We start from the raw sequence: 16878 nt of genomic DNA on the forward strand, positions 1-16878 counted from the left end.
CAGAGTGTAACACAAAGCAGAACACAGAGTGTAAAACAGAGCAGAACACAGAGTGTAACACAGAGCAGAACACAGAGTGTAACACAGAGCAGAACACAGAGTGTAACACAGATCAGAACACAGGGTGTAACACAGAGCAGAACACAGAGTGTAACACAGGGTGTAACACAGAGCAGAACACAGGGTGTAACACAGAGCAGAACACAGGGTGTAACACAGAGCAGAACACAGGGTGTAACACAGAGCAGAACACAGAGTGTAACACAGAGCAGAACACAGGGTGTAACACAGAGCAGAACACAGGGTGTAACACAGAGCAGAACACAGAGTGTAAAACAGAGCAGAACACAGGGTGTAACACAGAGCAGAACAAAGAGTGTAACACAGGGTGTAACAGAGCAGAACACTGAGCAGAACAAAGAGTGTAACACAGAGAAGAACACAGGGTGTAACACAGAGTGTAACACAGAGCAGAACACAGGGTGTAACACAGAGCAGAACACAGGGTGTAACACAGAGCAGAACACAGGGTGTAACACAGAGCAGAACACAGGGTGTAACACAGAGCAGAACAAAGAGTGTAACACAGGGTGTAACAGAGCAGAACACTGAGCAGAACAAAGAGTGTAACACAGAGAAGAACACAGGGTGTAACACAGAGCAGAACACAGAGCAGAACACAGAGTGTAACACAGAGCAGAACACAGGGTGTAACACAGAGCAGAACACAGGGTGTAACACAGAGCAGAACACAGAGTGTAACACAGAGCAGAACACAGAGTGTAACACAGAGCAGAACACAGGGTGTAACACAGAGCAGAACAGAGAGCAGAACACAGAGCGTAACACAGAGCAGAACACAGGGTGTAACACAGAGCAGAACACAGGGTGTAACACAGAGCAGAACACAGGGTGTAACACAGAGCAGAACACAGAGTGTAAAACAGAGCAGAACACAGGGTGTAACACAGTGCAGAACAAAGAGTGTAACACAGGGTGTAACAGAGCAGAACACAGAGCAGAACAAAGAGTGTAACACAGAGCAGAACACAGGGTGTAACACAGAGCAGAACACAGAGCAGAACACAGGGTGTACCACAGAGCAGAACACAGAGTGTAACACAGAGCAGAACACAGGGTGTAACACAGATCAGAACACAGGGTGTAACACAGAGCAGAACAAAGAGTGTAACACAGGGTGTAACAGAGCAGAACACAGAGCAGAACAAAGAGTGTAACACAGAGAAGAACACAGGGTGTAACACAGAGCAGAACACAGAGCAGAACACAGAGTGTAACACAGAGCAGAACACAGGGTGTAACACAGAGCAGAACACAGGGTGTAACACAGAGCAGAACACAGAGTGTAACACAGAGCAGAACACAGAGTGTAACACAGAGCAGAACACAGGGTGTAACACAGAGCAGAACAGAGAGCAGAACACAGAGCGTAACACAGAGTAGAACACAGAGTGTAACACAGAGCAGAACACAGGGTGTAACACAGAGTATAACACAGAGCAGAACACAGAGTGTTACACAGAGCAGAACACAGGGTGTAACACAAAGTGTAACACAGAGCAGAACACAGAGCAAAACACAGAGCAGAACACACGGTGTAACACAGAGCAGAACACAGAGTGTAACACAGTGCAGAACACAGAGTGTTACACAGAGCAGAACACATTGTTACACAGAGCAGAACACCGAGCAGAACACAGGGTGTAACACAGAGCAGAACACAGGGTGCAACACAGTGCAGAACACAGGGTGCAACACAGAGAGCAGAACACAGAGTAGAACACAGGGTGTAACACAGTGCAGAACACAGAGTGTAACACAGAGCACAACACACAGTGTAACATGGAGCAAAACACAGAGTGTAACACAGTGCAGAACACAGAGTGTTACACAGAGCAGAACACAGAGTGTAACACAGAGCAGAACACACAGTGTAACACAGTGCAGAACACAGTGTATTACACAGTGCAGAACACAGGGTGCAACACAGTGCAGAACACAGGGTGTAACACAGAGCAGAACACAGAGCAGTACACAGGATGTAACACAGAGCAGAACAGGGTGTAACACAGAGCACAACACACAGTGTAACACAGAGCAGAACACAGAGCAGTACACAGGATGTAACACAGAGCAGAACAGGGTGTAACACAGAGCACAACACACAGTGTAACATGGAGCAGAACACAGAGTGTAACACAGAGCAGAACACAGAGTGGAACAGAGCAGATAGAGTGGAACACACAGTGTAACATGGAGCAGAACACAGAGTGGAACAGAGCAGATAGAGTGGAACACAGAGTGAAACATGGAGCGGAACACAGACTGGAACACAGAACAGAACACACAGTGTAACATGGAGCAGAACACAGAGCAGAACACCAGGTAAAGCATAGAGCAAAACACAGAGCAGAACACAGAGTGTAACATAGAGCAAGAGTACATAGGGTAACATGAAGCAGAACACAAAGCAAAAAAACAGTGTTTAACCCAAAGCAGGTCACAGGGTGTAACAAAGAGCAGAAGACAGAATGTAAGATGGAGCAGAACACAGGGTGTAACACGGAGTGTAACACAGAGCAGAACACAGGGTGTAACACGGAGTGTAACACAGAGCAGAACACAGAGTGTAACACGGATCAGAACACACAGTGGAACACACAGTGGAACACACAGCAGAACACAGAGCAGAACACAGAGTGGAACACAGCAGAACACAGAGTGGAACACACAGCAGAACACAGAGTGGAACACAGAGCAGAACACAGAGAAGAACACAGAGTGGAACACACAGCAGAACACAGAGAAGAACACAGAGTGGAACACACAGCAGAACACAGAGTGGAACACAGAGCAGAACACAAAGTGGAACACACAGCAGAACACAGAGAAGAACAAAGAGTGGAACACAGCAGAACACAGAGTGGAACACACAGCAGCACACAGAGTGGAACACAGAGTGGAACACACAGCAGAACACAGAGTGGAACACAGTAGAACACAGAGTGGAACACAGAGCAGAACACAGAGAAGAACACAGAGTGGAACACAGTAGAACACAGAGTGGAACACAGAGCAGAACACAGAGAAGAACACAGAGTGGAACACAGAGCAGAACACAGAGAAGAATACAGAGTGGAACACACAGGAGAACACACAGGGTAACAAAAAGCAGAACACAGAGCATAACACAGAGCAGAACACAGATTGTAACACAGATCAGAACACAGAGTGGAACACACAGTGGAACACAGAGCAGAACACAGAGAAGAACACAGAGTGGAACACAGCAGAACACAGAGTGGAACACACAGCAGAACACAGAGAAGAACACAGAGTGGAACACACAGCAGAACAGAGAGAAGAACAAAGAGTGTAACACAGCAGAACACAGAGTGTAACACAGAGCAGAACACAGAGTGTAACACAGAGCAGAACACAGAGAAGAACACAGAGTGGAACACACAGCAGAACACAGAGTGGAACACAGCAGAACACAGAGTGGAACACACAGCAGAACAGAGAGAAGAACAAAGAGTGTAACACAGCAGAACACAGAGTGTAACACAGAGCAGAACACAGAGTGTAACACAGAGCAGAACACAGAGAAGAACACAGAGTGGAACACACAGCAGAACACAGAGTGGAACACAGCAGAACACAGAGTGGAACACACAGCAGAACACAGAGTGGAACACAGAGCAGAACACAGAGAAGAACACAGAGTGGAACACAACAGAACACAGAGTGGAACACACAACAGAACACAGAGCAGAACACAGAGAAGAATACAGAGTGGAACACACAGGAGAACACACAGGGTAACAAAAAGCGTAACACAGAGCGTAACACAGAGCAGAACACAGAGTGTAACACGGGACAAGACACAGAGCAGGAGACAGAGTGGAACACAGAGCAGAACGCAGAGTGTAACACAGAGAAGAACACAGAGTGGAACACAGCAGAACACACAGGGTAACAAAGAGCAGAACACAGAGCGTAACAGAGCAGAACACAGAGTGTAACACAGGACAGGACACAGAGCAGAACACAGAGTGTAACACACAGTGGAACACAGAGCAGAACACAGAGTAGAACACACAGCAGAACATAGAGTGTAACACAGAGAAGAACACACAGTGGAACACAGAGCAGAACACAGAGTAGAACACAGCAGAACATAGAGTGGAAACACAGCAGAACACAGAGTGGAAACACAGCAGAACACAGAGTGTTAAATGGAACAGAACACAGAGCAGAACACAGAGTGTAACATGGGGCAGAACACAGAGTGTAACACAGAAGAACACAGAGTGGAAACACAGCAGAACACAGAGTGTTAAATGGAACAGAACACAGAGCAGAACACAGAGTGTAACACGGGGCAGAACACAGAGTGTAACACAGAAGAACACAGAGTGGAAACACAGCAGAACACAGAGTGGAAACACAGCAGAACACAGAGTGTTAAATGGAACAGAACACAGAGCAGAACACAGAGTGTAACACGGGGCAGAACACAGAGTGGAAACACAGCAGAACACAGTGTGGAAACACAGCAGAACACAGAGTGGAAACACAGCAGAACACAGAGTGTTAAATGGAACAGAACACAGAGCAGAACACAGAGTGTAACACGGGGCAGAACACAGAGTGTAACACAGAAGAACACAGAGTGGAAACACAGCAGAACACAGAGTGGAAACACAGCAGAACACAGAGTGTTAAATGGAACAGAACACAGAGCAGAACACAGAGTGTAACACGGGGCAGAACACAGAGTGGAAACACAGCAGAACACAGAGTGGAAACACAGCAGAACACAGAGTGTTAAATGGAACAGAACACAGAGCAGAACACAGAGTGTAACACGGGGCAGAACACAGAGTGGAATACAGTAGAACACAGAGTGGAACACAGAGCAGAACACAGAGAAGAACACAGAGTGGAACACAGAGCAGAACACAGAGAAGAATACAGAGTGGAACACACAGGAGAACACACAGGGTAACAAAAAGCAGAACACAGAGCATAACACAGAGCAGAACACAGATTGTAACACAGATCAGAACACAGAGTGGAACACACAGTGGAACACAGAGCAGAACACAGAGAAGAACACAGAGTGGAACACAGCAGAACACAGAGTGGAACACACAGCAGAACACAGAGAAGAACACAGAGTGGAACACACAGCAGAACAGAGAGAAGAACAAAGAGTGTAACACAGCAGAACACAGAGTGTAACACAGAGCAGAACACAGAGTGTAACACAGAGCAGAACACAGAGAAGAACACAGAGTGGAACACACAGCAGAACACAGAGTGGAACACAGCAGAACACAGAGTGGAACACACAGCAGAACAGAGAGAAGAACAAAGAGTGTAACACAGCAGAACACAGAGTGTAACACAGAGCAGAACACAGAGTGTAACACAGAGCAGAACACAGAGAAGAACACAGAGTGGAACACACAGCAGAACACAGAGTGGAACACAGCAGAACACAGAGAAGAACACAGAGTGGAACACAGCAGAACACAGAGAAGAACACAGAGTGGAACTCGCAGCAGAACACAGAGTGGAACACAGAGCAGAACACAGAGAAGAACACAGAGTGGAACACAACAGAACACAGAGCAGAACACAGAGAAGAATACAGAGTGGAACACACAGGAGAACACACAGGGTAACAAAAAGCGTAACACAGAGCGTAACACAGAGCAGAACACAGAGTGTAACACGGGACAAGACACAGAGCAGGAGACAGAGTGGAACACAGAGCAGAACGCAGAGTGTAACACAGAGAAGAACACAGAGTGGAACACAGCAGAACACACAGGGTAACAAAGAGCAGAACACAGAGCGTAACAGAGCAGAACACAGAGTGTAACACAGGACAGGACACAGAGCAGAACACAGAGTGTAACACACAGTGGAACACAGAGCAGAAAGAGTAGAACACACAGCAGAACATAGAGTGTAACACAGAGAAGAACACACAGTGGAACACAGAGCAGAACACAGAGTAGAACACACAGCAGAACATAGAGTGGAAACACAGCAGAACACAGAGTGGAAACACAGCAGAACACAGAGTGGAAACACAGCAGAACACAGAGTGGAAACACAGCAGAACACAGAGTGTTAAATGGAACAGAACACAGAGCAGAACACAGAGTGTAACACGGGGCAGAACACAGAGTGGAAACACAGCAGAACACAGAGTGGAAACACAGCAGAACACAGAGTGTTAAATGGAACAGAACACAGAGCAGAACACAGAGTGTAACACGGGGCAGAACACAGAGTGGAAACACAGCAGAACACAGAGTGGAAACACAGCAGAACACAGAGTGTTAAATGGAACAGAACACAGAGCAGAACACAGAGTGTAACACGGGGCAGAACACAGAGTGTAACACAGAAGAACACAGAGTGGAAACACAGCAGAACACAGAGTGGAAACACAGCAGAACACAGAGTGTTAAATGGAACAGAACACAGAGCAGAACACAGAGTGTAACACGGGGCAGAACACAGAGTGGAAACACAGCAGAACACAGAGTGGAAACACAGCAGAACACAGAGTGGAAACACAGCAGAACACAGAGTGTTAAATGGAACAGAACACAGAGCAGAACACAGAGTGTAACACGGGGCAGAACACAGAGTGGAATACAGAGCAGAACACAGGGTGTAACAGAGGAAAATACAGAGAGAAACATAGAGTGGAATAACGAGTGAAACACAGAGAAGGGAGCAAGACAGGGAGTGGAACATGGAGCAGAACATGGAGTTGAACACATATTGGAACAGTGAGTGAACAGTAGTAGTAGTAATATTAAAACACTGAGCAGTAAGTTAAACTCCGAAAGTGGGGAACAATCCAGAAAAGAAGAAAGAGGAGTATTAGGAAGAAAGGATTCTTCTGTCAGGAGCCTCAGCCATTGTTTGCTTTAATCTCCACTTTAGAGACAGCATGAGTCTGTCATAATTTCAGGTCTTTAATCCTGTGTCAGAGACGCTGCTTCTTCTGTTTTCAGCAGTAAAGGCTGTGCCTCTATATTAGGAGATGAGTGAAAGCAGTGTTTACACGTCTGCATGTTGTTAAAGCTCGGGATATTACTCTGGGATCTGCAGGAACTTCTGCTGCTCATGTTAATGTGAAAGACTTCATTCCTGTGAAGATTGTGCATTCAGTTCAGTAAAGTTCCACATGAACGCTGTCCTAAATAACGCTAGTTGCTGCAGATAGTTAACGCTAACAAACCGTGACAAGTAACACAAACATCACAACTCACACCAGGGTTAATTTATGCCTGTTTAATTCTACATCAAAGCTGTGTTAACTGATGTTTACTGCACAATGCTGCGGATTACTCTATTCTGACAATGTGTGAGAGAAAAAATCTGAAAATGTGAGAGAGAGAGAGAGAGAGAGAGAGAAAGAAAGAAAGAAAGAAAGAAAGAAAGAAAGAAAAAATGAGGAACAAGAAAAAAGTGCAAAAAATTGCAAAGAAGGAATATATGAAAAGCAAAAATGTAAAAGAAAAAAAAAGAAGAAGAAGTAGAACCTGAAAAACAAGAATTGCAGATGTGGTTATTTCACAATGAGGAGGGAGGGAGGAAGAAAGGAAGAAAGGATGAAAAAAAGACAATAAAAAGAGAAACAAGAAAAAAGTTAGTTAGACAAAAAGGAAAGAAAACAACACTATAAAAAGTCTGAAAAAATGTGAAAAGGAAAAAAGTAAAAAAAAAAAAGAAAAGTTAAGAAAGAATAAATGTTAGAAATAAAGAAGAAAGAAAAAATGGGAAAGAAAGAAAGAAAGAAAGAAAGAAAGAAAGAAAGAAAGAAAGAAAGAAAGAAAGAAAGAAAGAAAGGAAAATGGTAGATGGGGAGAAAAAATAAGTTTGAAGGAAGGAAAGAAAGAACATAAAGGAAAAGAAGGAACATAAAGGGGGAAAATGAAAAAAGAAATTAAACAGGATATAATAAAGATATAAAACACTGAAATAAATAAAACATGAAAGAAGGTGTTTTGCAGATGAAGATCTACTGTTATTTCATAGAAAGAAAGAAAGAAAGAAAGAAAGAAAGAAAGAAAGAAAGAAAGAAAGAAAGAGAAAAGAAGAGGAGAGAAGAGGAAGACTGGATGTGTTGGCAGGCATGTCCTCCCACTTCATCTCCTCTACACTTCAGTGATGTTAAATCTCAGGACTTACTCAGAAAGCCACGAGCAGAGCCTTTAACCCTCGGCTAGATTTTCTCTGCGCTGTAAAGCACTGCCGCATTTCTTTCCAAACATCTCCTTCACAGCACAGAGGTACCCCAGAGCCATCGAAAAAAACCTTTCGACTTTTAACAAGCAGTGTGCAACAAAAAAAAACAATAATAATAATCAAAAATAAAAAAATCCGATGAGGAAGAGCTTCACACTTTCACATGATCATTCAGCTTCTTCTGCATTTAGGAACACATTATATACATATTCATTCATTCATTCATATATATATATATATATATATATATATATGGTGCTGATACGGTGAAAAGTTTACACACCCCTGTGATGCTGAGAAATAAATGATCAGACCGATTAGCATGCAGAATTCTCCAGCGAGTGTTAATATTTTACTGTGGATTTATTTTTGTCTGAGATTACTTATGGCAGATTAATGCTTTAGAAATGCAGAAAATAACTAATGAAGTGTCAGCATTGTTTACTTCTTAAAGCATTTATATAAATAGAGTAGATCTTTCTAGATCTTTCCGAATGAGATGCGTCTCACGTCTGCAGCCATCTGTTGCTTCGACTCTATTGTTTTTTTTTCCATTTTGGTTTTTGGTTCTGCCTCGCTCTGACAATCTGACTCCTTTCACCTGTGTGTGTGTGTGTGTGAGAGAGAGAGAGAGAGAGAGAGAGAGAGAGAAATATTGCTTGTGGATTTAAATTGAGACTAGCTGATGTGGCCAAAGGGGAAATGGTCTGAAGTGCTGAGGTCTGAATCTCTGGACGTAAACAAATAATCTCCAGGATGAAGATGCATTTATTTATCATTCCCACGTTTCCCAAGTCCATTTCCATGCTCTAAACAAGATTTGGATCTCATCCTGTCCTTCTAAACTCTTCACTGTCAGTTTTGCAGAAACTTTTGCATCTCCTTCTGAATCTCAACAACTCCTTCCTACAGAAATCATGTTATTTTTCCCCCCTGTTTCCTGCAATCTCGCAGTCTCCACTCCCCATATATGCACTGTTTATAAGTGTGCATATCCGTGATGGATGAAAGATACAGAAGCCTCAAGCGTCTTGTTGATATCTGGAGGTGAAGATAGACAGTTTGTCTGTTTTAAAAGCCAAACCAGAGCTCTGGCTTTTGTACGCTTATATAATCTGCCGACAGGAAATGGGGCTCTGGTGAATTGTATGCTTTTGGAAATCCAAACCGGGATCAATACGATATTCACTGCCAGTGATTTAGACACATCTAATGAAAAGGATTGTGAAGGATGTAATCTAAATGGAGAAAAATACAGATAGAAATAAGAAGTGAATTTTTTTTGTCAGTGTGAACGTGCCAGAAAAGTCCACAGAAATCACACACCATGACGACACTGTGGAGATTTTTTAGGTTCATCAATGATTCATATTTTTTTTAAAAATGGATTTGTTTATCATGTTAGAAATAATTTGCATAAAACTGGGAAAATTTCAATTCTGGTACAATCCGATAACACATCATGGATCAGTATCCAATTCCCTAGAAATACCATTAAGCATGATTCAGTAAAAAAAATAAAAATAATTAATAAATAAATAAATAAATAAAAAACAGTGATGAGATGAAAACTATACAGTGCCCTAAATATATTTGGGTTCAAAGTAACATAAATTTATTGTTTTGTTTTTTGCTCCTTTTCCTGCAGGAGGCCAATAATTCTGGAGTTAATTGCATTTTTTTTATATATTTTTAAATGTAATCATCATTTTTTTTTTACAAGTAGTTACAGCAATGCTACAGTAAAAAAAAAAAATCTTGCATTTCTTACATCACAAAGCCACATTTGCATATTATTTGCATACTCTTCTCTGACTGGCTGCACAGAGGAAGCAAAAGTTAAGCACAGATATTTTTGTTACATCTTCCGCCTGTTGTACGAACTTCAAGCTTAATCCCCATCATACCTGTCTCTAAAAGGAAATCCATATGTAGTTTTGCACATCTTTGATGTGAAAGAAATGTTGCTTGTCAGTCTTTAAGCCACGCCCCCCTTAGAAACACAATGCTAAACCGGGTGGCTATAAAGTTTTTATCCTTGACTTCATCTATCAAACATGTCTTGGGTAAATTTGCGAGAGTTAAGTGTGTTCTTTCGCCTGATATATCGAAACATGCATCACTGAGATCACAGATTACCACACTTAGCCCCAGTCTTTTGTATGCTCCTGCTTGTTTTTCGGTGCGAGACAATCCTGACAACGCGTTGGCAGCCGAAACCCGCGGCACATTGGCAAACCTCAGCCTTGCTGTTGACGTGCGCTTTCTAATTAAAGCTGTAAAGCCCGAGATGAGACGGCAGACACACAAATCATCTTAATGTATGCATTTCTGGCTTTCTAAAGTGAAGCGGTTTATCCCATCTCGCTCCTGCTTTGTGAAAAAGCCTGGTTCACTTTCCCCACATTAACAGAAGCACATCAAGGCTTTTCACGCTCACAAAGGAATTTCTTTTCGGACCAAAAAAAAAAAAGAAAGAAGAAGATTGCGGTGCACAATCCATTTCAGAATTTTTAAAAGGCGCCTAATTAGCCGTTCCTCGCTGTACAAATTGCTATAAGTGATCATTCATGGAACGGAATGGGGGTGGGGGGTGGGGAGGATTGTTTCTTGCAAATAAACACGCATAAATTATCACAGGGACATTTAAGGTAATCTGCGAATCAGTGCAAGACAAACGATGTATTATTCATGAGACAAGCCGGAAATAAAAACAATCGGACTATTAGGGAACGAGGACATGTGTGATGTATGAATTATGCTGTGGATTAAGCGTTTAATTAGCTTCCATTGCATTTTCATGTGATTGTAGTGCATTGTGTCCGTTGGTTCGAATGATCTCATCCCGGTGGAAAAAAAACTCTTCGCCTCCAGCATGCTTCTACATCCACTACTTTACTGTACTGGAGGGTTTTTTTTTTGCAATGCAGTAATAGGGCACTCGCTACGACTAAAATGAGAGGAAATGAATTGAAAGCACTGTGACACGGTTCAAAGGGTCAGAGCGAGAGCGAGCACGGCTCGGCCCATTTCAGACCGTCTCGTCTGATTCAATTGAACGGCATAAGACGCAGCGCGCCGACGGTTCGAGCTGTAATACGAACACAGTTGAAAAAGGTGGACCTTTGTCACTTCGAGACACTTAACACGTCGGTCACACGGATCATCTTTTTGTCTTAATTATACACTCACGCACAGAAAATAAAAACCCAGTGCTTCCATCAAGGCCACTTCCACAGTTGTACTGAAATATATATGTATGATGTAAGTGTAAATCTCTTGTGTTTCTTCTTCGGTCCGCGTTTTCTATCCCAATTTTTTGCCAGTTTAAATAAAGTGAACTTAAAAAAAAGAATCTGAATGTAGAGCTTAGACAAAAACATTTGAAGTACTTGTCTAGACAAAGTCTGAATCCGAGTAAATGTTGCTGTAACTTTTAGACCCAGTGTCTCCGTCCACATTTAATGATACTTTTAAAGTCACACAAGTGGACCTCAAGGACTACAGCCCACGAGGAGGAGAAGTACACCTTAAAAGGGTGCCAATACTTTGTGCAGCGCTGGCCATGAGCTGCAGTCTGTAATTGTGCACTGAAGTGTTTTAAAACCTAGTTCCTCGCTTCAGAGTAAACAGAAACTCTTGATCTTGATGTGTAATTCTTCATTTGGCCGAACAGAGGAACAACAAAGCCCAGCGGGCTCCCGGCTCTCTGCGGCGCCTCTGTGTTACGTGGAAAAGACTCAAGCTGTGAGAGTCAGTGCTAGATGTGGGTTTGTCTCGGATAAGGTGCTCTTCGTCCGAATATCGATACACATGCAAATCGATACATGTTCTGTTAGTAGATACAAAATTGGACATATCATTCTGTATGGAAATAACAAAGATTAAATCAAAATCTATTGGCATATTTCAGTAAAAATGTTGCAAACCTTATATTTAAGAGCATACACTGTTAAATACTATACTACTGTGGGAACAAGCACATTGCTATTCTTTAAAGAAATACTGTTAAACATGATTAGAGCTATAAAAAGAAGTAATTAAAACAAAAAAAAAGATTACCGAAATGAAATATGTTTGAGCTTAAAACAACACTAATTTCTTATTAAATTTAGCTCCCTTTCCAACGTTTTTTTACAAGACGTTACAGCAATGCAACAAAAATCTGGATTTCTTACCTCACAAGAGACAAATTTGCATATGATTTGCATACCGGTCTCTGATTGGATACACGGTTGCAATCTAATGCCACTCAAGCTGGACACGGCTTTGGATTGGCTCAACAAAGACAAAACCCAGAAACGTAAATTATCTCCATTCTGCTGATTATCTGTACACATTTCCACATGTTCACCTACAGAATGAAAATGATGTCGTTCGCTTCTAAAAAAATGTCTATAATTTTTCTCATAAGTTTGGTAGTGAATTAATTCATGTGGTGGTTCCTTTGTATTGGGTATTGAACCCTACTATCATGGATAGGGTTACGGGTTCAATAGTCAGAGAAAGCCTCAAAGCTGATAAAGATGGCCGCTCTATCAGGCACGTCCCACTGGATGGAGACCCTGAGATAGACCCAGGAGCTGCTGGAATATAAGAGATTATATCTCAGCATTGGATGGGAAGTAACCTCAATCTCTGGCCAGGAATAGAGAAGACTTGGCTAACCTTCTCATCCTAATCCGCTTGAAGAAATGCAGAAAGAAAATCAATAAATGAATCAAATGAATGAATGTCCCCTTTGGAAATCTTTATATGCATTATCATATTTTACTCAGGACAGGATTTACTGTTCAGCTGTGAACTTGTGAACCCGTGTTGGTGACCGCTGTGCTTTTTGTTGTTCGCTGCAGATACATGGCCATCATTCACCCACTGAAGCAGCGGCTCTCGTCCACGCAGACCAAAGTGATCATCGGCGTGATCTGGGTGCTCGCTTTCCTCCTCGCATTCCCGCAGTACTACTACTCTGACGTGGACCAGGTGCCCGGCCGCATCGTCTGTTACATCGATTGGCCAGAATACACCGTCATGGACTTCAAGAAAGTGTAAGAGTGATGCTGTTGTTAATCTGATGGAAGATGGTCTTAGAGAAAAATATCTTGGTGTGCAGGTGCTGTCAGTGTGCTCCCAGTCTCATAGAACATTCCAGAGAGTTGTTGACTTGATTCTGATTGTAGACTGTCAGCAATATGGATTTTATGTCTCCCATTGTATGTAGTGAAGTACCTCGAGTAGAGAATCTAAATTTAAAGCACAGCTTCAGATTCTTCACTCAAGATAAATTAGCGTGGTATGAATCAACGTCAATGATAATAACTCGTTAGCATTGAATGTTAATAACTAGCTGTATACATAAAAGCAAACAATGTCATATCTGTTGAAGTAGAGATCTATTAAATCTATGTACAGATAAACAAGATTAAAAGACCAAAACAAAGTAACTGGTGATTTGTTGCTTCAAAGCTCTCTGCATTAAGACCACACTAATCTTATTTAGCTGAATTCTATATCCATCATCAGATTTATTGATTTACATCACTATAACTCTCAAGCTACATTCTGATTTACACCATTACAGCTCCAGAGTTTGGATTGAATCATTTTTGAAGGGCATGAAGGGCCAAGCAGCCGTCTGGTCCAAGCAGACGGCTCCTGAGGGTTTGTCGTGTGGAATGGACTGTACAAAGTAAATGTGTGAATAATGATTTGCAAATCTCATAAAAAATCTTTCAAGAGTGCCTGAGAGAAGGGAGAGGAGGGCTTGGAGGTGTGGTTCTGGATAAAATCTTAATGGAATATCCAATTTTGATTCAGATTTAAACAGGTGTAAAAGCATCCTGAAGGGTTTGTCCCTCAAGATGGACTATGTAGAGTCCTTCAGCAGATGGTTTTTCTCAGTGGGTTTCGAGTATCTAAGCTAGAATCATCAACCATCCATAGAAACCTTGACGTACTTATGTTGGTAATAATAGAATTTGTGCATCATTTAGGTGCAATTTTGATGCACAGTTATGTCAGACAGGAAAATAACACGATAAAACAGCTCCCTTCCTGTACATAAACAAAGTCACTGGTCATCCTGTCTGAGCGTTTGGGTTGAAATTCATTCACCAACCTGCAAAAAAACCTTTGTTTACTTTTAGATTTCCAATAGTTGATAAATTAGGTATTTAAAAACCTGTCTTTGTGAAGGATTTGAGAGAATAATCAGATAACAGTATTAGGTGGAATTTCCCTTTTTATCCAATATAAATTTTTGGTCATCTGGCTAATCAGGAAAATGGCCTACTACTTTTCTTTAATCTACATTAAAAGCCAAATTCATTTAGCTCAGATACTCACCCAAAGTGCTAGTGTAGATTCATGGGAGCTTTAAGCTGTAACAGATGCTCCTCTGTTTCCGTCCACCTGGCTGCATTGGGGTTCACCCGAAAACGCAACTTAATTTCATGGCTGTTCGCTTTGATCTGAACAGAACAAACAGCACCCGAGTGCGGTGGAATCAAAAGGAGAAAGAAGGCGGCTGATCTCGAGAGTGGTCGTGGGACACGGTTCACCGTGACAAAGAAAAATGACACGCATGTCAAATCATTTTTTTTTTTCAAGCTGCCTTTCTACCAGTGTTCTTACAAAGACCTGTACCAGAAAGGTGTGTATGTGTGTGTGTCAGGCAGGAATGTAAAGAAAAAGGTCTTATTGGTATGAACAGTGTGAAGTTTTGTCTTTGTTGATGTTAAGCACAGCCTTTCCTTTATCTTGTTCCACGCTTTTTGCTCATTCGGTTGCTTCTCTTTTTTTTCCGCTCTGTCGTTCTTTTAGCCCTCACCACTTTTGCATGGTTGCTGGTCAAGATCTAGTGCAGTACCATTCAGCTGTTTTTGAAAAGACAGTTTCGGAAACCACAAGCTGTTACCCTTACTGAAATTGGGATTCCCAGCTGAGCCATCTACCATCCCCAGGGGCAGTCTTGGCCCTGTTCTCATTTAGAATAAAGTTCAGTAGTATCTCTTCCTCCCCATTGTCATGCATCGTGTGCATCCGAGTTTAGCTCTGAATAGTTTTCTTCTCTTAAAGTGCTGAGGCCTCCAACAAAGCAGCTTAACTGGTAGTTTAAGAAGATGCTCCAGCAGCCCTGATGAAGGGATTTCATTAGCATTTATATCGTTCCACTTCTTTTCCCCCCACATCCTCCGTGTCATGTACTATTCTTCCAATCCAATAAGCAGGGGTGTAAAAGCTCGAGTGCTGGAGGGCCAGAGTTCAGCAACTGTCTGATTATTTGCCTGATCTAATTAGAATTAGGTATCTCTGAGCGAAGAGATCACCAAACTGTGCTTGTGTCTCGTCCTTCAGGAATCAAGCGAGTGTGCCTCTGGTAATAGATGTATTTCTGCCGTTGTAGTCTTTCACCCTCATAACACCCTCTTTTCTCTCTCTTGCTTTTTCTGTCTTTCACGTGTGATCTCTCTCTCCGCATCACACTCTCGGCCCTCTCCCTGCTTTCCACACCCACTGAAATAGAGCTGCCAGGCTTGCTCTTGTTATTCCTGCAAGAGAATTTCAATAAGAAGCCTCCAGTATCTGTGGCATGAAGAATTATATTCAGTATATTCAGTATACTCTAACTGTGCCTTGCTATCTCTTTCTCTCTTAGCATCAGAGAGGCTCTTGAGCAGCAAGAGCAAAGAATCAATTCAGGATTTAAATACACCTACCCAGACAAACACACAGACACCTTGAAACCAGCTCATGATGAGAACTTAACCCTCCAGATCACTGTCTTATGCTTGGCACTATGCCATGTGCACAATCAGCGAGACAATCCGAATTACCCCGATCATGTCCGGGTGGCCAAGACGTTTATTATTTTTATAATGAAAGTAATGTCTGTCACATCTGGGCTCTCTGGAGACGGAAAGTAGAGGTGGGATGAAATGTTTGAAACCTGCACTAGCATAATGAGTGAGTGTGATTAGAGGTTTGGTTCGCAGTTGGTGGGCTGAATATGAATGCCAAAGTCTAAAAGAATAGTGGACTTACAGTTATGAAAGCTTCTGAAAATCAGAGACTCTGAGCGTGCTCGATCATCTATCCGCACCTCGAACATCATCAGGGAAAAGCACATAGCACACTGTGCACACAAGAACACTGTGTACTGCCTGACATACACTTACACCACACGCTTCAGCAAATAACACAGTGCATCCTGGGCATTCTCTGTTTGAATTTCATGAGTGGACTAGCCTTTTTAACAATATTACTAGTCTCAAAAAGAGTGGTGCAGTGGAGCAGCCGTCCTCTTCAGGAGTGTGTGTAGGAGAAAGAAGGTGTAAGCCTCAGCCTCTGAAATGGAGGGAGATGTGAGCTAGTGAGAAGAAACGCTTTGATTGATTGCGTGATGATTGATAGTACATGTAATTGATAGCCTTTGCAACATTACAAGGCAGCTCGACGCTCTGAAGGAGAACATCACCTGCCCATTTCACAGGAATGGCTAAGAAGCAGGCCATCAAACCCAGAGTTTTGACCCATCAATAAAATGCATCCATTTGATTTTTTTTATACCAGTGC

The 16878-nt window shown here is 42.3% G+C and overlaps 1 protein-coding gene across 3 annotated transcripts in view; it reads left to right on the plus strand.

Annotated features, from left to right (window-relative positions):
• The window catches only part of tacr1a (tachykinin receptor 1a), a 35219-nt gene that overhangs the window by 6705 nt on the left and 11636 nt on the right, over positions 1 to 16878 (plus strand). For 2 of the 3 annotated variants that reach the window (XR_009203169.1, XM_058375612.1), the window contains exon 2: positions 13158 to 13352. The exons of the other annotated variant lie outside the window; for it this stretch is intronic. Coding sequence is in view for 1 of the 2 variants with exons in the window: in XM_058375612.1 (XP_058231595.1) it covers positions 13158 to 13352 (195 nt within the window). In the remaining variant the exon portion in view is untranslated. The remainder of the gene's footprint in view (positions 1 to 13157; positions 13353 to 16878) is intronic. 3 annotated transcript variants of the gene reach the window in all.

Source organism: Hemibagrus wyckioides, linkage group LG22 (genome assembly GCF_019097595.1).
Source record: "Hemibagrus wyckioides isolate EC202008001 linkage group LG22, SWU_Hwy_1.0, whole genome shotgun sequence".
Classification (NCBI taxonomy): Eukaryota; Metazoa; Chordata; class Actinopteri; order Siluriformes; family Bagridae; genus Hemibagrus; species Hemibagrus wyckioides.